The sequence below is a fragment of the Silurus aristotelis genome, assembly GCF_946808225.1.
Source record: "Silurus aristotelis genome assembly, chromosome: 7".
Taxonomy (NCBI): Eukaryota; Metazoa; Chordata; class Actinopteri; order Siluriformes; family Siluridae; genus Silurus; species Silurus aristotelis.
The window spans coordinates 4,295,187-4,320,467 of record NC_139580.1 but is presented as its reverse complement, the minus strand read 5'-3'; the positions used below and the strand labels follow the sequence as shown (position 1 = coordinate 4,320,467).

Here is a 25,281-nt window from a genome sequence, read left to right as displayed (position 1 = left end):
CACCTCACCTACATCAGTACCTGACTATGAATCGAAACCAAAATAGTTTGGCGCTTTTGCACATAATACAAATCTATATAAATTATCCCCTAATTTCCACATGGAAGAAAAAAAATCCATATATAATATATGTAATTGCATACGTATATTATCGGGTTATATTAACGAGTCCCGCCAGTGACATCAGAAATTACATCATCAGCAGACGTGTGTGCGATGGCCAGGTTTACGTCGGAGCAAACGTTGATGCAAGTGCAGAAGTGCGTTGTCTTCGGTGTATTTTTGGACTAAGAGCACTTGGTGCTGAACTGTAGAAAGGTGTTCATTTGAACATGTTGACTGTGATAATGGTGTATAATGGAGTTGCATTCGGCATGTAGGACTGAACGTGATCGTGTCGGGGTTTAGGGATTACATGCTGTTGAAATTTGGCCAAATTGGCTGGGATTAGCTTCGTTTAAAAATACCCCAAGTGCCCTCAGAGACACGACAAAATCCCGAAGGGATTTCCCAAAGGGAATTGGTTTTAACGTCATTGACAAAATACACAGGTGATAAACCTGACTTTTCCAGCCATATGTGGTTCTTCCCAAACTGTAGGAAGCACAGAATTGTGCAGGATCTTTTTTATTAATTTTATATTTCTACAGGTTTTAAAAGTTCCTTAAAAGTTTTAACTTTTAACATCTCAACAGTTCCCCTGTGCACAATGCCAGCTCCATGAAGATCTCCTGCTATAGAGCGCCAATCCTTTTGAACACCTTTGGGATGAATGTGAATAGTGACTACACCCCAGGTCTCCTCACATCACCTATATCAGTACCTGGCTTTACTAACACCCCCTTTGTCTGAATGAAACCTCTCAAACCTCCACAAAATCTAGTAGAACATCTTCACAGAAGAGTGAAAATTATCATAACAGCAAATGGTGACTAAATGTGCAACGAGATGTTCGAAATGTGTTCCCAGGTGTCCATAAAGCATATTGCACATATTCAATCAATGATATTGTACGTTTTTTAATCAGTGATTAGTCTGTATCACATGTCTCTAAAGAAGACCATGATTGGATAGAGCTTTCACCTGACCACACACCAATAACCACCTACCAATAACACTATATAGTTATAGTTATTTCTGCCACACACATTAGCGTTTTGTTCATATTTGTTCCTTTTGTGCAATAGTTCTTGATCAGGATTTCTCCTCTTTCCTGTCAGGAGCAGTCCCAGGACTACGAACCTGAAGCATAAAGCAACCATTCCATCGTCACCGTCAACCAGCAGCACAATAATGTTTCTACCAATAAGAAGGACAAATGCTGAACTCATCCCAATAAACATAAAAAAAGCCAACAAAAAAAAGGTTACAGTTAATCCTGCTGAACAATGTTCTTCCTAATCAGAATCTCTATAAATATATAAATATAAATAAATATAAATATACTTTTATTATGATCGATTGTAAATGTCCTGTAGCGTGGTGAGTATAGTTTCCTTTATCGAGTGCCGGGCGAAACCTCGTCTCGTTTCCTTGATTCCCTCCCAATGAAATGCGACCAACTCGCCCTTTGTGGCTCTTTGTGCCTGTTTATATGTGTTTCTATTTGTGTAATAGATGTTTCTGATCTTCCAATGCCATATTGGGGGTGAACATAAAATATATATATATATATATATATATATATATATATATATATATATATATATATATATATATATATATATATATATATATATACATATATATATATATAATGTAGAGCTGATGCCTGTATGTGGATATTTTTCTTTTTTCTTTTTTTTATTATCAAAGCAAGTCGTTATTTTGACGTTTTTCAAGTACGAGTTTTATACATTGTATCTTTATAGTTGCTTGTGATATCATTCCAGTGAACTCTCTGTTCCAAAAAATAATAATAATAATAATAATGGGCGGTTTGTATTCGTTTGCGTGTCTGTGAGTGTATGTTTGTGTACCGAAGATTTTGAAGTCAGTGTAAAAGTGTTTTGAAAATGTTTATGGGTGTCGGAATAGTGCTTGACAATGCTGGAAATGTCGATCTACAGGTTTCTGTGTCACACAAGATAAGCAAATCCTGTAAATATATCAATAAAAACAAACCAAAAAAATGTCATATGGTTTTCCTGGGACTGCTTTGTACATTGTGTTACAAACCTGCATTCCACTAGAGATTCTGTATACGGACCTGTGGATGCCAGTGGTGGACGAAGTACACAAACCATGTGGTTGAGTAAAAGTTGAGATGCTCTCTGTAAAATGTGACTCCAGTAAAAGTAAAAGTGCTCCATTTAAACTTTCACTTGAGTAAAAGTACAAATGTTTTTGCTTTCAAATGTACAGTGGAACCTCGGCGCTCGCGAGGGTTAGGGACCAAGACCGGTCGCGAGTTCCGAATTTTCGCGACCTTTTGTTACGCCCCTTCCAACCCAGTAAAAACCCAAAGAACACTATACGAAATCGATTTAAATGAGTAAATAACACTATTTCACTCCATAACACTTAATTATTAGACTATTTTACCAATACTTTATGTAAATTAACAGCAATTACAATGCTTAAATAAAAAAAATAAAGTACAGGTACAGAAAAGTATGCAGTAGAGAAGTACAGTATAATAATACATACTAAAAATAGTTTTAAAGCATTTTTTTAGACAATTTTAATGAGATGAACCTTGATTAGAAATGTTAAAACTAGCGTTTTGAGCAGCTCGCGGTTGCTCACGAGCCGATCTGAATGAGAGTCGCGAGCATGCGAGGCCGCGAGCTCCGAGGTTCCACTGTACTTAAGTACTATGATTAATTTCAGCAATAATGTTCCTATTATCATTTTTGTCACGAAACTTTTCACTTAATCACCTCAGTTTATGTGAAAAGACTCGAATATGACTCTTAACAATCTATTAATAGAATGATATTAATGACTCAAACACGGATTGATATACGTATATTACAATTATCATGAGCCCAAAACCTACTTTTTTACTATTTAAAAAAAAAATCACACAAGACCACGGCTGCTCATCAGGGATAAATGCACACCATTCACCTTGACTGTAGATTTCTGTAAAGCTGCTTCGAGACAATGTCTGTTGTGAAGCGCTATAGAAATAAACTTGACTTGACTTGACTTGACTTGACTTGACTTGACTTGGTGTTGTGGCAGGTTAGAGTCAGGAGTTTCTTCCATCATTTATCATTGTGTAGTCGAGACTCTTTCGCTCCACCCACACCATGCCTCCAGGAACCTGGCTGCTCTCGGAAAGGAGCATTTAACTTCTCCTTTTTCTTTCGGCTGCTCTCGTTAGCGGTCGCCACAGTGGATCATCAGTTTCCACACTACTTTGTCCCCCTGTTGGCTAACAATACCTGTGGTGGTCATTGGTAACCCGGGCCTCGAGCGATCCGGTATAAAATAAATATTCTTCTGAGAGATGACGGATGCAGTACTACTTTATAGATACTCAAGATTAACACAATATTGGCACAATATTTGGCTCTGTGCTATTAAAATATTTCTGGCAACAAAGAGCACTAACTCAGGATCGGTGTTCTATTAGACAACAGAACATGGAAAAGGATCATGGGTGAGAATAATTATGCAACACATTTTATTTTTGTTTGTCAGTCTGCTTTATGCATCAGTGGACACATTAAAATAGAGGTTTGTTGATATGTTTTTAGCCACTAACCTTTTTTTTTTTTTTTTTTTTTTACATTGGAAGAGGAATTATTAAGACCACACAGCATGACCAGGTATTGACAATTCTCCAGATTCCTTCCGTTTAGGTACTTTAAACGAGGACATAATCTCAGTGAAGACCAGAGTACTGTGGAATTGTTATAGCGTTTCTCAGCTGTAATGGACAGAACTCACAAAACACTTGTTTAACTATGCAGTGTTACATATCTATTTATCTAAAAACAAAACAAAACAAAAGCAAAAATACTTTCTGGGTCAATACTTTGACCTACACTGTCCCTTTGAGAAATACTGTCGCTAGGATGGATATGTTGGTTCATTATAGCTGAGATATTCAAACCAAACACTCAGCACAATCCAATGATACTGTGTAGGAAAGTTTATTTTTAGAGAATGAAATGGTAGAAGTGAAATTATCATAGCCAACTGAGCTAGAAATAACATTATATATACAGTGGGTACGGAAAGTATTCAGACCCCCTTAAATTTTTCACTTTTTGTTATATTGCAGCCATTTGCTAAAATCATTTAAGTTCATTTCTTTTCCTCATGAATGTACACACAGCTCCCCATACTGACAGAAAAACACAGAATTGTTGACCTTTTTGCAGATTTATTAAAAAAGAAAAACTGAAATATCACATGGTCCTAAGTATTCAGACCCTTTGCTGTGACACTCATATATTTAACTCAGGTGCTCTCCATTTCTTCTGATCATCCTTGAGATGGTTCTACACCTTCATTTGAGTCCAGAAATTTTTGATTATACTGATTGGACTTGATTAGGAAAGCCACACACCTGTTTATATAAGCCCTTCCAGATCACAATGCATGTCAGAGCAAATGAGAATCATTAAGGTCAAAGGAACTGCCTGAAGAGCTCAGAGACAGAATTGTGGCAAGGCACAGATCTGGCCAAGGTTCCAAAAAAATTTCTGCAGCACTAAAGGTTCCTAAGAGCACAGTGGCCTCCGTAATCCTTAAATGGAAGACGTTTGGGACGACCAGAACCCTTCCTATAGCTGGCCGTCCGGCCAAACTGAGCTATCGGGGGAGAAGAGCCTTGGTGAGAGAGGTAAAGAAGAACCCAAAGATCACTGTGGCTGAGCTCCAGAAAAGCAGTCGCGGGGGATGGGAGAAAGTTTTAGAAAGTCAACCATCACTGCAGCCATTCACCAGTGGGGCTTTATAGCAGAGTGGCCTGACGGAAGCCTCTCCTCAGTGCAGGATACATGAAAACCCGCATGGAGTTCTCCAAGATGGTGAGAAATAAGATTCTCTGGTCTGATGAGACCAAGATAGAACTTTTTGGCCTTAATTCTAAGCGGTATGTGTGGAGAAAACCAGGCACTGCTCATCACTTGTCCAATACAGTCTCAACAGTGAAGCATGGTGGTGGCAGCATCATGCTGTGTGGGTGTTTTTCAGCTTCAGGGACAGGACGACTGGTTGCAATCAAGGGAAAGATGAATGCGGCCAAGGACAGGGATATCCTGGACGAAAACCTTCTCCAGAGTGCTTTGGACCTCAGACTGGGCTGAAGGTTTTACCTTCCAACAAGACAATGACCCTAAGCACACAGCTAAAATAACGAAGGAGTGGCTTCACAACAACTCCGTGACTGTTCTTAAATGGCCCAGCCAGAGCCCTGACTTAAACCCAATTGAGCATCTCTGGAGAGACCTAAAAATAGCTGTCCACCAACGTTTACCGTCCAACCTGACAGAACTGGAGAGGATCTGCAAGGAGGAATGGCAGAGGATCCCCAAATCCAGGTGTGAAAGACTTGTTGCATCTTTCCCAAAAAGACTCCTGGATGTATTAGATCAAAAGGGGGCTTCTACTAAATACTGAGCAAAGGGTCTGAATACTTAGGACCATGTGATATTTCAGTTTTTCTTTTTTAATAAATCTGCAACAGTGTCAACAATTCTGTGTTTTTCTGTCAGTATGGGGTGCTATGTGTACATTAATGAGGAAAAGAAATGAACTTAAATGATTTTAGCAAATGGCTGCAAAATAAAAAAGAGTGAAAAATTTAAGGGGGTCTGAATACTTTCCGTACCCACTGTATATATATATGTTATATATTTTTTTTGTTTGTTTGTGTGTTTCGTTTTGTTTGTTTTTTTTCTTGTTCTGTTTTTTGTGTGTACTTTTTACTGTTTACTGTTTTAATTTATATTGTGTTTTTTTCTTAGGCTTGTTATCATTTGTGTTGTAAAGTTTTTTTTTTTTGGGGGGGGGGGTTTTATTATTGCATATCTGAGTTTGCTTTATATATATTTTTTTTATTTCCTGTTATGTTAATGTGTCTTGCACACATGGATCTCTATCTTTTTTGCTAAATGCTAAATGCTAAATAAGTTTTTTTTTTGGGGGGGGGGTTATTATTGCATATCTGAGTTTGCTTTATATATATATTTTTTATTTCCTGTTATGTTAATGTGTCTTGCACACATGGATCTCTATCTTTTTTGCTTAATTCATTGTGTTATAATTACACAAACCAGTGTGCAGTTTGTATAATCACTATCGGTCTCTCTTGCCTCACCATAAACAGGATGTGAGGCTGCTGAGAGAAGCAGATTGTGTTCATTCCTCGTCTCGTCTCTTTGTCACTGTGTGTAATCAGGCAGGATAGTGAGGGCTTTAACTGCCCCTCCTGCACCACAGTGGGGTATTAAAGGGGCTTACTCTGCTCCAGACCCAACTTTTCCCTGCACATACAGGCCATGCGTGTGGATGAGAGCCTCCTGTGAGGAACATGGCCTCCTTTAAGAAGTCTCTAGAGGGGCTGAAGAGCACCACACAGTCAGCTACTAAAAATGTTGCTGACTCAGCAGGTACTTCAACTTATATCACACACGTTTTTTTCTAGGTGTATTTTTTTTCTACAGTTTTTTTTCTAGGTGTAATATATTACAATTATAATATTATATAATATAATATAATGCACAAGAAATGCTTTAATAAAAATATTAATACATTGACAATATCTGCACTTCTCTTTGTAATTCAAGTCAGAGCACAGATCATTTTGTTTTTCATGCTTCATGTGATTCCAGTGCAAACAGCTCAAGATGCTGTGCACCAGGTGGCAGAATCGTCCAAAGAAACCACCAACATGGGTGAGCAAGAAACACAGTATGATAGGAAGAGATTTCAGATTTTTCATTACCTACAAGAAAGCATACTTTTAACAAGCATATCTTCATATGTGTGTTTGTGGCTCTATGTGTGTAGCCGCTGAGGAAATGTCCAAGCAAACACAGTCCGCTATCGACACAGCATCAGAAAAAGCCTCAGAGACCATAAAGGATTTCGGACACAAACTGGGGAGCAAGTAGCTTGGCTGTAGAAGCTGCTATTTATATTTAACCTTTAATTTCCTCTCTTTGGGACAAATAATCTAACAATAAAAAAATAATAATTCTAAACGTTACGTCTGGAATGATCATGTTTATCTAAAACAATAAAAGTTGAGACTTTCACAGATGAACCCATAAACCCTGTTTGCAGTTTAAAGCACTGATTGCTCTATAAACTGTGTTCGCTCAGGCTGCACAAATGCAGTGAGACCTTCAGTGGCTCATAATGAAAATAGATCATGGCTCTCTCTCTCTCTCTCTCTCTCTCTCTCTCTCTCTCTCTCTCTCTCTCTCTCTCTCTCTTTCTCTTTTAATCTCAAAGGTATCATGCACTGTTATTGTTTGTAATCCAAGTGCTTGTCTTTCCATTGCCAATGGACAAGTATTCGAAGAGAAGTGGTTATGTGTTGTCAAGGCAACACAAGAGCTTTCAGTCAGGATGGAAAAAAAAGTTTTGGGACACCTGTTCTTCTTCCCCAAATTTTAAACACAAATAGTGTGGGATTTCTTTAGTATAGGGAAAGAAGGTTTACTAGAAAACCCAAACCTGTTCCAGCATGAAAATGCTTATGTGCCAAAAGCTAGTTAATGTAAAGCCATAAAGATGTGCTTTACATGGGTTGAAGTGCAAGATCTCCTTCCATAGAGCTCTGACTTAAACCCTATTGGACGCCTTTGGGATGAATGTGAACGCTGACAGCACCCCAGGCCTCCTCACTCTTGTGGCTAAATGAATCTCCACAAATCTCCACAAACACACTCCAAAATCTAGTGGAACAAATTTTATTAGAACAGCAGCTGAGGACTATTACATCACAAGTAAATATATAGATATAGGAAACCACATTGATTTCAAAAGGATATATTTTACATAAAACATGAAAGCAGAACTTCATAAGTCTAACTATTTGTTAAGTTTAGAAACAGGATGAACCATTAGGAACATTTGTTTTAGAAATACAATAAAAAATCATCTGCACAAATAAAGTGTTAGGGAGAATGGGGTGGACAATACCCAGGGATGCTGTCCTAGGTGGGAACCAGGAAAGCTGTCCTGGAAAGGAAACCAAGAAATTTGTCATGGGAGGAAAACAGGGAAGCTGCCCAGGAGTGGAACAAGGGATGATGTCTCGGAAGGGAAGCAGGTAAGATGTCCTGAAGGGAAATTAATGAAATTGGTATGATGGAGAATCAGGGATACTGTTCTGGATGGGGGATCCATTGAGGTTTTCCTGAAAAACGTGATCCAGAAATGCTGTCCTTAATGGAACTGTGGATGCTGGTATGAAGGGAACCTGGGATGTAATTCTTGAGGGGAATTAGGGATGTTGTCTTGATAGGAAAACTGGGAATCTGTCCAGAAGGGGAACCAGAGATGGTGTATTGGAGAGGGTTGGTAGTTACGTTTAGAAAAAACGGTCTAAAATATGTGGTTTGATATGTTGTGATCAAACGTGTGTGTAAGTAATAATAAATACCTTTGTACACTTACTCAAAGTCACTAAGATTTTCCCATTTTGTTTTTTCATGTAAACATCAGCTGAAACTCTCACTATATCTGCATAATTACATGCATTATGCTCCTGCAACCTAATTGGATATTTAGATAATTGTACAGTAAATGTACAGTTATTAAAGTGAACTGAAAGTGTATGTGACACAACCAACACTATAGAAGTATAACTGGAAAAGTAAAGAAAACATCCCCATACTGCTCATGTCTTAGGCAAGCATTTCTCACTTGCTCATTATTCAGGCTTCTTCACCTCCTCCTCATTCTCTTTCTCTCTTTTCTCTTGCCTCCCACTCATCCCTATGCAGCCCCCTTATTCATGTCCTTCTCCTTCTACTTTATATAATTGCTGGTAAGAAATTCTTCCCAGTTATTAAATGGTTTTTGGTGGGTTTTTTGCATACACCCCTAAAAAAATCACAGTATGCCCACACACACACACACACACACACACACCTCCACCATCAGGACCCGCCAATCCGCTGATGCCGATATTCACACAGCAGGTTGCTAGGCAACAGAGTTGTGTAACACCTGGAACGGGTTTATGAGAACGTCCAGACTACGAATCTTGTTTTTACACCTACGCAGAAGAAATTCTCAGTTCAAAGAACCATCTGTATTCGTCCTTCTGCCAGTAAAACAAACACGATGCAACGCGTACACACAGATATGAACCATATCCATATAAAGATGTTTTTTTCACTCTACAAATTGTGTGAGTTTGTTGCTAAATTGTGACTCAGTGGTAAAAAATTACGGGATTCTGATACGCCAGAACTGGGGAACAATTGTTTGTCATTTGTTTCATTTAAACTAATGCACGTTGATGCACAATCTATTTGTTTGATTACACACTCTCCAGATTGTATTCAGACTTGTCTCACGTAATATTCAACACCATTTGCAGCTTATTAAAGAGCTGAAGAGACTTTGTCATTGCATTACCGCTCGCTGCCAGTTTGAGCCTTGTTTCCAGGGAAACAGAAAATCAGAAGCTTTCAACGCTCAGACACAACGCTGAAGTCCAAAGACCTCCATACACAGCAGAGGATTCGAGAAAACAATCCTGCCTTTCTCAGCACCCACAGGAGAAGTAGGAGCTTCAGAAAAGAGCCATGAACGTGTCGTGGATCTGATACATATTGCTTTTTTTTGTGTGTGTGTGTGGAATATAAACATGAACAGAGTTACTAATCAGTGATCATATTGAAGGTATGTATTCGTTCTGTTATTTCATGCTTGAATCTTTTAATACCTCTCTAAATCATTATCCCTGCTACATGTATATATTATATGGGATCAGACAGGTGGTGTACGGAGCATTCCTTTGCAGCAAGTATTAAAGATGGAGAAGTAAAAATCGGAATCTGTGCACCTATGCTTATAAAATGGTGTATTTTTTCCTCCTGCCTGCTGCCATTGATTTGCAGCATAACACCAGTATGCAATTATGACTAGGATAAAACTGCATTTTTCTATAATTAATTGCTCTGTGCTGTGTAAACTTGTAAATAATTTGCCTGCTTTTTGTAATTTAGCAATGCTGATTGGGATTATATACAATCCAAATACAAGCACAACAAATGAAAACAAAATTTGCCTTGTATAGTTACTGTGGCTCATGTCTTGCTTAAAACAGGTTTATTTCTTGCCTCTTTTCTACAAATCCCGTTATCTACCAATATTGTAACTAAACCTTAATCACACTTAGATCTTATCTTATTAGAATATCCACAACAACATAACCAATTTTAAAAAAAAAAGCTAATCTAAGTTACACTTTTTTCTTTATTTACAGAAAATGGGTAAATCTCTTCAACTACATGAACAATGAGACAACCAGCTTCATATGACTGTTTTGGGGAATCTGCTTAAAAATTAACTCTGCTATAAGTCTGTGTGACTGTTTCGAAGGACACCATGATGGATAACAAACTGCCTGTAGCCTGCAAACATTCAAAAACTGTTGCCCTTGAAGAGATCCATACTGACTCCCAGCCTGCTGTGACCAAATCTGATCAGATTCACTCAACCGTATTGAGTTGCTCAACAGTAGTGGTGGATTTAAGTCTTGGATCAAGTGAAGGACCTACACGTAGAGAGCGATTTAAATCAGATTTGCAACAAGCAAGCCAGGAAATCACAATTCTGGTCACTAATCATGAATCACCTGAGCATGAAATGGAGAAAGGGGAGTGCTGTGGAGAAAGTGACACCAATCCTGAGTGTATGGTGCCAAGTGAGGAGGACAATTTGGATGTATCCATGGTGGTGGCAGACTTGATAGAGCTCAGCGAAATGCAACAAACCTGTTTGGTCAGCAACAGTTCAGAAGAGCAAATCTCCAGCATAGGAGAGCTGAACATGCCCAAGTCAGATGAAGTTGGATTCATAGAAAGCCATAAAAAACAAATACAACCTAAAAGTCAACAAGAGATATGTGCCAACAAATACCAATCCTCAGAGGAATTAATTTCACCTGACTCAAAAGATCCTAACAGGTCAGAAAAGACAGTGAGCAATGTGTCATTAAAGCAAGTGAAATCATTAGAAAAGAGAGACTCAGATGGAAAATTTGTATCCAGGCAACAGCAAATACAGACACAAGTTAGCCTGGAGGTTAAATACCACTCAGCAGCCACCAGCCCTATGACTCCTCCAGAAGATTCCACTGCTTTTTTCTTTCCATACTGCCTTAACAAACTGGGCCAAAGTGATGGGATTGAATCAGGTCAGGTGGAAACAAAGGATGCTGAGCTCCAGGTGGGCATGCAAGTGGAGTACCGATCAGTTGCCACAGCTCCCATGACACCCAAATTAACAAATGCACCTGAATTTACAGTAGAGACTCGGTCTGTTGCCACAGCTCCCATGACACCTGTGGCAACAACTGCACCAAAGACACTGGTAGAAACTCGATCAATTGCTACAGCCCCCATGACACCCATTTCAACTGTTGCACCTGAACTGCAAGTAGAGACTCGTTCTGTTGCTACAGCTCCAATGACACCCATTACAACAATTGCACCTGAACTGCAAATAGAGACTCGTTCAGTTGCCACAGCTCCAATGACACCCATTACAACAATTGCACCTGAACTGCAAGTAGAGACTCGTTCAGTTGCCACAGCTCCAATGACTCCCATTACAAAAATTGCACCTGAACTGCAAATAGAGACTCGTTCAGTTGCTACAGCTCCAATGACACCCATTACAAAAATTGCACCTGAACTGCAAATAGAGACTCGTTCAGTTGCTACAGCTCCAATGACACCCATTACAAAAATTGCACCTGAACTGCAAATAGAGACTCGTTCAGTTGCTACAGCTCCAATGACACCCATTACAACAATTGCACCAGAACTGCAAATAGAGACTCGTTCAGTTGCCACAGCTCCAATGACACCCATTGCAACAGTTGCACCTGAACTACAGGTTGAGACTCAATCAGTTGCCACAGCACCAATGACACCCATTGCAACAGTTGCACCTAAACTACATGTAGAAACTCACTCAGTTGCCACTGCTCTCATGACGCCTGTTGCAACAATTGCACCTGAACTACTGGTTGGGACTCGATCAGTAGCCAAAGCACCAATGGCACCCATAGTAGCAACTGCACCTGAATTACAAATAGAAACTCAATCAGTTGGCACAGCTCCCATGACGCCTATTGCAACAGTTGCACCAGGAATACAGATTGAAACTTGCTCAGTTGCAACAGCTCCCATGACACCCATTGCAACAATCGCACCTAAACTACAAGTAGTAACTCATTCAATTGCCACAGCTCCCATGACACCAATAGCAACAACTGCACCAGAACTACCTGTGGAGACTCGTTCAGTTGCCACAGCTCCCATGACACCTATTACAACAATTGCACCTGAACTACAAGTAGAGACTCACTCAATCGCCACCACTCCTATGACACCAATAGCAACAACTGCACCAAATCTACTACTGCAGACTTGTTCGATTGCGACAGCTCCCATGACCCCTTTTTCAACAACTGCACCTGAACTTCAGATTGAGACCCACTCAGTTCCCACAGCGCCAACGACACCAATTGCAAGAACTGCACCGAAACTACAGGTAGAGACCCATTCTGTTGCCACAGCGCCCATGACCCCCATAGCAACAAGGGCACCTGAGCTAAGGGTAGAAACTCGTTCAATTGCCACAGCTCCTATGACACCCATAGCAACAAGGGCACCTGAGCTAAAGGTAGAAACTCGTTCAATTGCCACAGCTCCCATGACACCCATAGCAACAAGGGCACCTGAGCTAAGGGTAGAAACTCGTTCAATTGCCACAGCTCCCATGACACCCATAGCAACAAGGGCACCTGAGCTAAGGGTAGAAACTCGTTCAATTGCCACAGCTCCCATGACACCCATAGCAACAAGGGCACCTGAGCTAAAGGTAGAAACTCGTTCAATTGCCACAGCTCCTATGACACCCATAGCAACAAGGGCACCTGAACTATGTGCAGAAACTCTTTCAACTGCCAAAGGTCCTGTTATTCCATTCAACTTAAGCTCACCTGAGTTGATTCCAGAACCAGAGCCAAGAGTCAAGTCAGGTTCAGATGAACCTGAGCCAGTACAAGAAGTCTGTTGGGACGAAAAAGGCATGACATGGGATATCTACGGTGCTGTAGTTGAGGTTTCAGTTCTGGGTTCAGCCATCCAAAAGCACCTGGAGAAACAAGTTTTGAAGAAGCAAATTAAACTGCCTGATGACACATCCAATCAAATTTTGCTTGCAAACACTCCAGACATTTACACTCCCCTACCTTCCAGCCCTCCTGCTTTTTCATCTTCTAGCCGGTGCAGCTCAGCAAAAGGTAGCAGGAAAAAAGACGAGAGGAAAGGAGCAAGAAGCAGACAAAGACAGAATCCTTTGCATTCGTTCTGCAGGAACTTAAGAAGGCCAAACTGTTGCTCCCGGCCACATTCCGAGTAGATATATTAAAGAGATATTGCTTTGAAATGGCAATAGTTAAAGAGTTTAACCAGTGGACCTGATCATAGTCCAATTTTCTATAGGTTTCGATTGTTGGCCAGTAGGTTTTGATAGATTTTGTCCCCCTAACTGGCAAGCCCTCTCTAATTGCATTATGTTTTTAAATATTTTGTCTTATTCTGTGCTTCACTTGCGATATAATCCTAAAAAAAAATATTGAAGGGATTAAAAACCACATCAAATGATTAGTGAAATTTCTTCAAGATTTATAGCCTCTGTCTAGCTGCACAGATTCAAATCTTCTGGGTATTTTAATAGCACAATCCCATAGGCCTTTCCAGTCCTGGACTTTAAAATCATTTACTGACAGTCAAATTCAATTTCCTGTTTTGTTTGGCAAATTAGTATCAGCCCAATTAGTAAAAAATATCACTAAGGAGACAGCAGTATCCAAACATGTTCAGCCACTGGAGGCAGAGGTCCTAAAATGGGGTATGCAGTATATGCAGTGCATAGTGGCACTGCAAATGGGGGCGCCATTATATATAGTGTATTTATTCTTTTATAGAGGGGGGCACCATCCATGATCTTGCATGCCTCTCAGCAAATGTGAAGTTGCACACTTGACTGGAAGATGGCGCATTTTCTAATACTTACTTATTTTGTTACTTACCTTGCAGTTGAGGAGAGGCCTATAGAGTTGTACATACAGTATATATGTACAAAATCTATATGTATGTTTACCGTACATATGATACATGATACATTCTTAGAAAAGTAAACTTATTGAAAAGATGTTTGGATACTTTTAATTTTCCAGGTCTATTCTTAAAAAATCTCTCTGGTAGAGAAACTCCATTGCAGAATCTTTAATGGTTCTCCCAGAGAGCTTGACTGAAGATAGACTGCTAGATCTATTTTATTCTAGGAGTGTAATTATCTTAGGGTTAGATGGTATACAAATGCATAGACAATCTTAGATGTGTTTGTTTTTGCTTAGTAGTTATTTTTAGTGCATTTTAGCCTTTGCCAATTCATGTTCGAAATGTTTTGCGGGTTTAAGTGTCCTTTTCCCGATCTTTACTCTAATAAGTGACTACTAGCTGTTTATTGTCTTTGCATGTCAACATCTCTGAGCTGTAATTTAATTTGAAGCAATGAGTGACATAACCAAATCAAACTACATTTGGATTAAGATTTTTTTTTCTCAAACTTTTGTAAAGCAGATAAAGTCTTGCTGCTGTGACTATAGCATGTGAAGTCCAATGTTTTATCATTTCTCCACTCACAACTTTAGTTCTTAACTAGATTTAATTCCCATCTACTGGTTTAAGTGCAAAACTGCAAGTGAAAAAACTATTGCGATTTTGTCATCTTATCCTTGAAAGGAAATAGAAGAGATCATTGTTTTTCTGGTAAATGTTTGTGGCTAGTATAGATTTTAACAATGAATCTATCAATGTAACAAACAAACCATTTTAACTGTTAGTTGAATTATTTAATTAGCTTTTAACCAAGTTAGTTTTAGACTCAATATCTAGCTATTGTATTTTATAGAAATAATGGACATGCCACACCCAATGCAGGCAATAGTTGCAGTCAATACACTTTCACAAGAGAAAAACTGCTAGCAACACAGGGACTTGTTACTTGCTAGTGTGTACAAAGGGGTTATGTGCATATGTGATGTAATACTTTTTCAGTCAGATTTGTCTGACCATATCTAAGTTACTCTTACGGATCTCTAGATACACTATATTCAGAAAAGTTTGGGGACACCGGACTTTTTCAGAAATATGTGGTTCTTCCCCGAATTTTTCAAACAAAGAAGGAGGCACACAATTTTATAGGATATCATATCTGTTTCACGTAAAATAGGAGACCCAAAATGTTCCAGGAGGTGCCCCTGTGAAAAATGAAGATATGGTTTACATGGGTTGGAGTAAGAGATCTTGAGTGGCCTGCTATAGAGCGCTAATCTAAAACCTATTGAAGACCATTGCAATGAATTGGGATAAACTGACTACACCCCAGGCCTCCTCACCTCACCTACATCAGTATCTGACTTTAATAAAATACTTAAGGCTGAATTACAATGAAATTGGAATAAATGTGAAATTGGATATTTAAAAAGCACATAGCAGTGTAATGGTCGGGTGTCCACAAACTGTCCATATAGTGTATAACTTGAAAGACGTTTTAGAAGTATGGATATGGACATGTATATGGAATTCTAGACAATTTTATTAATGTGATAAAAAAAAACTAGCCTTTGTTTCTTATACTATGTTTCGAAAGTGTAATTGTGCTTCTGCTGATGCCTTTGTCACTGGTTCTCTTTCACTCAGTGAAAAAGATACATTTTGTTCTGTAGAAATATTTATTTCTATTTCAAGTGCTTTATTTTCACTGGAAAAAGAGCATGTTAGGGTATAAATTAATATGAATAAAGTAGAAATTAAACAACTCTTTAAAATACTCTTTTAAATTTCACATTGCTCTACTCATAAATTGTAATAGAGTGATTCCCAATGTAATAGACATGACCTATATGGCTTCCATTTTCAGATGTAGCTTTTTTGATGCATACAGTGACTGAGTTAAATATTATAGAAATAAAATCTGGTTTAGATCAATTAGGTGAAATTAGGCAATCAGTTACTTTGAATTTAACACTGGTTATCAACATATCAACATATAGTGTGCACCTTAGAAATAGTGTTTAGAGTATGCAGAAAATATTAATTACATGCATGTGTCAAAGAAGAGAATAGACAGTAAGTGGTTAAAAAAAATTATGTTTTGTGACGATGGGACAAAAGGCAGACGCTCCAAACACGACCCGGAGCACATGGCAGAGGGGTGGGGCGACAAAATCAGACACGGCTGGTGTCTGATAATAAGAGCAACAGCTCCTCACCATCCTTGAGCGGAGTGGAGCAGAGTGTATAAAAGGAGCTCTGCAAGACAGTAGGGGGGAGAAAGTCTGGCTCCCCACTGACCCTGGTTCTGTCTTTCTTTCACGCTTTAGGCAGCAGCAGCATCAGAGATGAGAATGACATCAACAGAAGAGATTATGGCTGGTCCAACACGCGATAAGAGCACCAACTCCAGCTTGCAGCCATCCCTCTCGCCCCACGCCGAGCTCGTCTCAGCGTCATACACCTCAAATCTCGTATGGTGCCAATATCTTTCTTTCACACACTAAGAAGGATAAAGTCCAGCACACATCCTTGCACATGCCTCCCCAAATTCACTTTTTTCATCTTCCTGTACCCCTGTATCCACTGTGTAAAGAAAAACCCTCACAGAGTTAAGTCACTGAAACCTTGTGTCTGGTGCTTGTGTTCAACTACCTCGACTAAGTGAGTTGCTACACTGGTGGAGAACGTGGGTTGTAGAACACACACCAGAAAAAACCCAGCCTGTAATGAACCATAAACCCAACCAGGAAAAAAATCAGCCATTCGACCATTTCTGTCCACACAAGCTGCCCAGGTGCTTGTTCGGTCTCTTGTCATTTCAAGACTTGACTACTGCAACTCTCTGCTGACAGGTCTTCCCCTGAATGCTATTCATCCACTGCAAATGATCCAAAACCCAGCTGCACGACTTGTGTTCAATCTGCCCAAGTTCTTCCACACCACCCCACTGCTGCGCTCCCTTCACTTGCTTCTAGCAGCTGCACGTATCAGATTCAAAACACTTAAACTTGCCTACAAGGCCCAAAATGGACCAGCGCCATTTTACCTCAGAGACCTCATCACATCTCGCACTGCACCATGCTGTCTGAGATCCTCCAGCACCACCTTCTCTCAGAATGAGAGGTAAGTATACTTTAAAGCTCTTCTCTGTTCTGGCACCGAGGTGGTGGAATAAGTTTCCCTAGATGTCCGTACATAGAGTCCCTGGCTATCTTCGAACAACGATTGAAGACCTACCTTTTCCTGAAACACTTAAATTATCACTTTCCAAGTTTGCTTTGTAGAATTCAAGAGTTATATTTATATTTAGTTTGTAATCTTGTGTACCCGTGTAGATTTATTCATTGATAGAGACTCAAAGCACTTTTGTACGTCGCTCTGGATAAGGGCGTCTGCTAAATGCCGCAAATGTAAATGTAAATATAAAAAAACATGGTTGGCAGGATGTACTTTGCATGCAACAGCACAGCCCCGAACACCAGTCATCACGATAAAAGTAGATGGCAGAGACACAAAGGCACTGTTGGACACAGGGAGCAGTATTACACTCGCCAGACCCTTAGCGATAGCCTGTGGGATAATTATAAATTATAAAAATTTTTAGAACCCAGGAGATTAGTGTGTACATGGAGATGTATGAGAGGTTTCCACCACCAGGGTCCAGGTCGAAAACAAGAAGGTGAGTGGCCTTTAATAGTGGCATGATTCCTCACCTGAATATACCACTACTCATAGGTAGGGATTTTCCAGGGTTCCCAAAACCAACCCACTCACCACTCAAAAGAATGGCAGGGGAAAACAGCGACATACAAACTGACACTGAAGACACAGGAGCAGAGGGAGTCAAAAAACACTAATTTCCTGTCTAATGTGTGCCACCAGGCTTCCAGTGAAGGCAACTTTGGATGTTAACAAAATGAAAAAAAAAAACAAAGATGAGCGCCTAAAACACTGCTGGAGCCAGGTACTACAAATAAAGAGGGAAAATCAAAAACCAGGTCAGCAGCTACCCTATGCATATTTTTTTTTTTGACAAAAAAAGGGTTATTATACTATCACACGAGTCGATGGGGAAGACAGACTCGATAATGCACCTGGCTTACATACACCCTCTGGGCAGATATATTTAGGGGCAAGAGACACATTAGAGAAGATAAGGGATAGATTTCATTGGCCAGGAATGCTGCTCCCAATGCCAACACACATCACCATCCAAACCAGCCCCTGCACCCCTTGTACCACTGCCAATCATAGGGATTTCATTCGAGAGGTTTGGTATGGAACTCATGGGCCCACTTCCAAAATTGCCACAGGGACATGAATACATACAGGTCATGGTCACCTACACCACCCGTTATCCAGAAGCAGTCCCTTCGAGGAAGGCCGCTGCAAAAAAATATTACCAAAGAGTTAATGGTACTCTTCAGCCATGTAAGGATCCTAAATGAGCTATTAACTGACCAAGGTACACATTTTGTGTCTAAACTAATGTCACCACACTATTGATGTAGAAGTTAGCAAGATACAACAGAATGGAATTATTGAACATTTGCTATGTTATTATATTTTGCTATGACTTCCGTAAGCTCAACCAGGTCTCAGAGTTTGACAACTATCTGCTCCCCAGGGTCTGCTCAACCATCTTAATGCTAGACCTGACAAAAGGCAGGTAGCCCTTTCCCCTGGAGTCAAAGCCCAAAACAGCGTTCAGCAGCACCAGCGTACACTGGCAATATCAGGTTCTCCCATCTGACCTCCACAGGGCGCCCGCCACCTTCCATTAGATCATGGACATAGTCTTACAGCCACAACCACACTTTGCACCTGCATAACTAGACGACATGGTATTCCACTCCGCGACATGGGTGTAACGCCTACACCATGTGAGAGAGGTAATAAAATAGACTTAGGAAGGCTGGCCTAACAGCAAACCAGGGGCTGACTAAAGCACAGTGCCTGGTATACCACTTTGGCAGGGGCTTACTGAAACTACAAGAGAAGAAGATAGAGGAGGTAAAGGAGTATGTGCCTTCCTGGATTTGACAGGGTACTATAAACGATTTATGCCTCCTCAATAAACGATTTATCCCTCCCTTATGCCTCCTCCTTCTCAGAACTCACAAAGATGGGACAACACAAACAGGTCTGTTGTACAGAACCAACTAAACAAGTGTAATGCTGAGAATACCATTGCACCCATGCTGAGAAAAGTCCTGAGAAAATTCTAGGTTATGTATGTAACCCTAGTTTCCTGAGGGAATGAGACACTGCATCACAATGCTTTGGGAATGCTTCCGCATAGTCCACGCTCTTAATCACGTGTGTAATCTGTCCAATGGAAAGCACAGCGTCACCAGAAGGGTAATGTCACAACCAGAAAGCTGTAAAAAGCACATGGAGTAAAGCCAGCACCAGCTTCTGTAAGGAAAGGGAAGCGCTGCAGGTATGCTGGCAGTGTGGCATGGAGACACAGCATTTCGTTTTCCTTCAGGGAACTAGGGTTACTGCATAACCTAGACACGTTCCCTTTCTGGAACTCAAGCTGCATCACAATGCTTTGAGAACGAGAATCTAATACCGCCAGAGAGACCAGTCCCTGACTAGTGTGTATGGGTACAGCTAGGTCAAAGGATGGATGGGCCATGAGTGGCACTGACATCAAGGTTATAGAACCTGAGAAAGGTCAGTGGGGTGGACCAGCCCGCTGCATTGCAGATGACCTGGAAGGACACACCCAAAGACCTAGCTTCAGAGACCTCCACACTACGGGTAGAGTGTGCTCTGAACCCAAAGAGAGCGGGGCGACCAAAGGACTCATAGGACGATGTGATAGTATAAATAATCCACCTGCTCACTGTCTGCTTGTTCGTAGGGAGGCCTCTCCTCAAAGGGCTGTAGCAGATGAGCAGTTGTTTCGACTTCCTCCACAGACTCATCTTGTAGACATAAGTGTCCAGTGCTCGCACTGGGCACAGCTGGTTCAGCTTCTTCTTGTCTGGGGCCTGAAAAGGAGGAGGATAGAATGTCTGGAGCCCTAACAGGTCATGGAACGACCGAGGGCACCCTGGGGATGTATGCCGTCCTGAGTTAAAAGAAGGCATTGGCCATACTTTCTCCAGAACTCCCAGAAGCATCGAGACTGAGGGAAAGGCATACATCCGTATCCTCGACCACAACTGAGCCATGTCGTCCAGCCCTACAGGGGCTGGGGGTGTAAGGGGGGGACAGAGGGGACAGTGCTACATCTCTCCAGACGCGGACAGGTCCACCTGAGCCTTGCCAAATTCCTTCCAAATCCGTTTCACCACATGGGGATGGAGCCACCATTCCCTGGGTCTCAACCCCTGTCTGGACGGGGTGTCTGCTGCTGCATTGAGGTGGCCCAGGATGTATGCTGCCTTCAAGGAGAGCAGCTTCCCTTGGGCCCACAGGAGGATCTGCCATGCCAGCCTGTACAGGGGCATGAGTGAAGACCACCGATTGTTGATGTACGAGACCACGGAGGTGTTGTCCAAACGGATCAGCACATGGTGATATCTTAGGCCTGGGAGGAACTGTTTCACTGCTAAAAGCACGGCCAGCATCTCTAGGCAATTGAGGTACCACAGTAGATGGGGCCCTTCACATAGACCTTGGACGGAGCCAACCTTGGCCACTCATGACCGCTCCCCATCCCGTGAGAGGCGCATCCATCGTAAGCATTATTCTACAACCAGGAACTCGCAACATGGAGCCCTGAGATAGAAACCTGGAATCTCTCCAAAAATCTAAGGCACGTAGGGCTTGCTGCTTGACCTTGATAGTATGGAGGGGATTGCCCTTCAGTGAGAACCCTCAGGTTCTGAGCCACCACCGAACCTCTGAAGTTACAGTTAGTGAAGGTGCAGGGTGAGAGGGCATGCCCAAACGAAAGAACCCTATACTGGTAAGCTTTGGCCCTTAAAGCTAACCTCAGTAACTTCCTTTAAGAAGGGAGAATGGATACATAAAAGTATGCATCCTTTAGAACTCCCGTGACAAACCAGTCCTCGGATCTGATCTGAGACACAACCTGCTTCAGGTCACATCCTTTTTAGAATAGTGGAGCTTGATGTAACAGTAGGGTGGACATGTGTCAAGGGGACACGGCCGCTCAGTAAATACGATTTTGGACTTCTGCTTGGAAACTCAGGGGCTCAAATCCCAGCACCACAAAGATGCCATTGCTGGGTCCTTGAGAAAGGTCCTTACCTCTTAATTGCTCAGCTGTATAAATGAGAAATAATATATATAAATAATGTAAATCTTAAATACATTTTCAAGGGCACCCCTTGTCATACAGATCATTGACTATTCCCACTACTTCAGAACTCCAGAGCACACACTTTTGAATTTCTTTTTCTTTATCAATTACATTTCCTGTGTTAATTTGCACAGTTTTTTTACTCATTAGCCACAGTATTTAAGCTTTAAGCTTGTTTTCTGCTGTTCTTTGTTGAGGCATTATTTAACAAAATACTATTTGTATTATCTCTTGTTTTTTTTTTTATAAAGTTATGTGATTGGATCTGCCCCCTGCTCTCAGCATATGGTTTGCCCATGGTTTTGGAATGGGATTTGGAAGCATATATAAGAAAAATATTTCAACAAACCATTGAATAAACTTAATAAATCAGATTTAGTCAGTACACAATTGTGAATGGAGGAAAAAGGTGACTAGAGCTTTGTTTTCATACTGTCTCTGGGTCTGTCATCTGTTAAAGCAGGCTCAGATAAATATTTTAATGTTTATGTGCATTTTATGTTTTGCTCATGCACATTAAAGGGACGTAAGCATTTTCAAATGTTTCAGTGTGGATGAGCAACTTTTGGGAAACGTGTATTATATCCAGATTAGTGTAAACACAGCCTTATTGACAATGACGTTACAGATTATATTTTGCACAACAGCTTTTTCTGTTTCTACTTTGTGACATGATATTGTAATTTTATATGTTAAAAGATTCCCTATTGAAAGATTTCTTTACTATATTGTCTTTTTTTTATTAAATTGTTTGATCTTTGTTTCATTCTGGCATGTTGTTCCGGCTGTTGTGTTGATCTTGTTTAATGCAGTGTTGAGGTGTACAATGTGATTTGTATTTTAGGAAATAAAACCTGACTAATGAACCGTTTTGGGCTTTTCACAAACATATGCCTTGGTTTCGAGGACTAATGCACCTTTTGAACCTATGTTGAATATGAGTCAAATACTCAAGTACTGTGCAAATCAGATACTCTATGATTTTTACTCAAGTTATATTGGAATTTGTATTTTTTTGACTTGTAAAGGAGTAAGTTGTAATTTTTAATGCAGTAAGTTATCTATACTTTTTCTCAAGTATGATTTTCAGGTACTCTTTACACCTCTGAAACACATACAGTAGAGTACATAGTGGAATAAGCCAATGTTTCTCCAGGACCAAGATTTTATATAAAACAACAACACAAAATTAACTAGAATAAACAATCCAATACACAGGACATCGCAATGTGTATGTGAACATTTCAGTACTGGACAGTATTCAAAGCTAAATGTGAGATATTAATTTAACACCAGTCCCTTTACCTATGCATTTATTCTCTGTTTGATCACTCATCGTTCTTACTGATGAGACCTATCACGGTCATGTCATTAACCAGTTTGACGATGTGATTTGAGTTTGTATTGCTGTGTATTGCTGTACAGTCATGACTCAGCAGTGTGAACAGCAGGGGGCTGAGCACACAGCCCTGGGGAGCCCCATTTCTCTGTGTGGTGATGCTGGAGGTGCTATTCATGATCTGGACTAACTTACTAAAGATTTCTCCTGCATATCACAGCAGAACAGAATGTTTGCACATGAGCACAACAGAATGCAATATAGAGTACAGGTGTCTCTAGAAATTAGGCTAACTTATCTATTGCTTACTCTACCTGAACCAGCTGAATTCCACCATAGTGAAGATCAATTTCTTTGGATCTTGGCATGATGTCTAGCTTTTGAGGATCTTTTGGTCTACTTCACATTGTCAGGCAGGTGATTTCTTGATTGCGAACAGGTGTGGTGGAAATCTGGCCTGGGTGTGGCGAGAGAAATTGAACTCAGGTGTGATAAACCACAGTTTTAACAGCGGGGCAAACAATTTTTCACACAGGGCCATGTAGTTTTGGATTTTGTTTTCCCTCAATAATAAAAAACCTTCATTTAAAAACTGCATGTTGTGTTCACTTTTGTTATCTTTTACTAATATTTAAATTAGTTTGATGATCTAAAACTTTAAAGTGTGACAAACTTGCAAAAAAACAAGAAATCAGGAAAGGGGCTGGAAACACTTTTTCACACCACTGTACATCGAGCAAACGTCACCTAATTCATGACATAATTCAGGTGATGCTGAATGCTGAATGGTGGTGTTAAATGTTGAAATCCAACACATATGAGTGTTGCACATTGTGGGTGGTGTCTGTGATGGCCATGCTGTGGCGCTTGCTGAGAACTGGAGTTGGCAAGGTGTTGCTAATGTGGCGATGTGAGTAATGCTACAATGGTGCATAAGGTCAGGGTTTTTTAATAACTTGACCTGATCAATGACCACAATTTGTGCAATTAGGAGTGGAATCAGAAATAATCAAAACATTCATTCATTCATTCATTTTCTCCCGCTTACCCGTAATTTGGGTCGCGGGGGCAGCAGTCTAAGCAGGCCCCCGCCTTCGACTGCTGCCCAATCCTCACAGCACCGTCCCTTACAGCCCCTCCTGCAGGTGGTGAGCCCACGGGAAGAATAATCAAAACAGCCATTTATTAAAAAAGGGAAGTTTGTTTATATACACATCATGTAAGATGTCTATTTCTCAGTCGGAAATGATTCGATGCTGTTCTTAGATAACATGAATTTGAAATAGAAATCAATTCATATATCATGAAAAGTTAAAGATTTTAAAATCTCACACCAGTGTACACATTTCTGACATGACATTGAGATTGAAATTTTAATACATTTCTGTCAGGATCTGGGGGATTCCTGCCAGGGCTCTGTTTGTTTTTGTTTTCCTGGTTTTTTCCATTTTTTCAACAGATGATGCTATTTCTGAATTTGGACTATTGGAGTTTTTGGACATTCGAGATTAAAACTTTTTTTCGGCTTCTCCTGTTAAGGGTCGCCACAGCGGATCCTCCGCATGTTTGATTTGGCACATGTTTTTAAGCTGGATGCCCTTCCTAACGCAACCCTTCCCAATTTATCCAGGCTTGGGACCGGCACTGAAAGTGGCTGAGGATGGTTCACTGACCGGGGATCGAACCCGGGCCGCAGCAGTGAGAGCGCCGCATCCTAACCACTAGACCACCAGGGAACCTTTTGGACATTTGAGATTAAAGTTATCAATTTTCCTACATTTCCAAATCTGTCTTTGGACTTGGGTTCACACACCTACCTATCATTCAGTCGACCTTGGTTCAAATCCCTGTTGTGACACCATTCAAAACTGTTTGCCTGTCAGATGTTATACTTAAATCCTGCCACTAGATGAGACTACCAGACTGAGAGAGAGAGAGAGAGAGAGAGAGAGAGAGAGAGAGAGAGGAGAGAGAGAGAGAGAGAGAGAGAGAGAGAGAGAGAGAGAGAGAGAGAGAGAGAGAGAGAGTGTGAGAGAGTGTGTGGCCAAGGGAAAGTGAAACTCATTAGTCTTGGTGTTGGTTCTGTGGTTCGACTAAAGACATTTTATGATCCTATTATCAGTACACTGCTGTGTATTTACATTGAGATTTTATGATTTGCTTAAATTTCTGAATGCTAATTCACATTCACATAGATTTACTATATAGACAACAGTGTGTGGACACCTGACAATAAGATTCGTCCTTTTTTTTTTTAGCTCATTCCACATTTAGTCTCTATTTGCTGTTATAATAAATTCCATTCTTCTGGGAAGATGTTTTTTCTAATAGATTTTGTAAGTGGTTGTGAAGGTTTCTGCTCATTCTTTTCCATA

General features: G+C 40.5%; 3 protein-coding genes across 4 annotated transcripts in view; all 3 read left to right on the top strand.

Moving 5' to 3' along the window:
- Positions 1 to 2,137, top strand: part of sncb (synuclein, beta) — an 18,764-nt gene extending 16,627 nt beyond the window's left edge. The window contains exon 6 of one of the 2 annotated variants that reach the window (XM_083547246.1): positions 1,227 to 2,137. In XM_083547246.1, the coding sequence (XP_083403372.1) occupies positions 1,227 to 1,253 (27 nt within the window). In that variant the 3' untranslated portion in view covers positions 1,254 to 2,137. Of the gene's footprint in view, positions 1 to 1,220 lie in introns of both variants that reach the window. The other variant, XM_083547245.1, reaches the window with a different exon arrangement.
- Positions 2,138 to 6,425: 4,288 nt separating this feature from the next.
- Positions 6,426 to 7,220, top strand: adirf (adipogenesis regulatory factor). Its single transcript, XM_083546656.1, has 3 exons — positions 6,426 to 6,572; positions 6,795 to 6,857; positions 6,973 to 7,220. Exons 1-3 carry the CDS (start codon positions 6,494 to 6,496, stop codon positions 7,074 to 7,076), a joined length of 246 nt encoding a protein of 81 aa, XP_083402782.1. The 5' UTR covers positions 6,426 to 6,493; the 3' UTR covers positions 7,077 to 7,220.
- Positions 7,221 to 9,277: 2,057 nt separating this feature from the next.
- gprin1 (G protein regulated inducer of neurite outgrowth 1) lies at positions 9,278 to 16,047 on the top strand. Its single transcript, XM_083546967.1, has 2 exons — positions 9,278 to 9,825; positions 10,412 to 16,047. The coding sequence occupies exon 2, from the start codon at positions 10,534 to 10,536 to the stop codon at positions 13,579 to 13,581; it is 3,048 nt and encodes a 1,015-aa protein (XP_083403093.1). The 5' UTR covers positions 9,278 to 9,825; positions 10,412 to 10,533; the 3' UTR covers positions 13,582 to 16,047.
- The last annotated feature ends 9,234 nt before the right edge of the window (positions 16,048 to 25,281 follow it).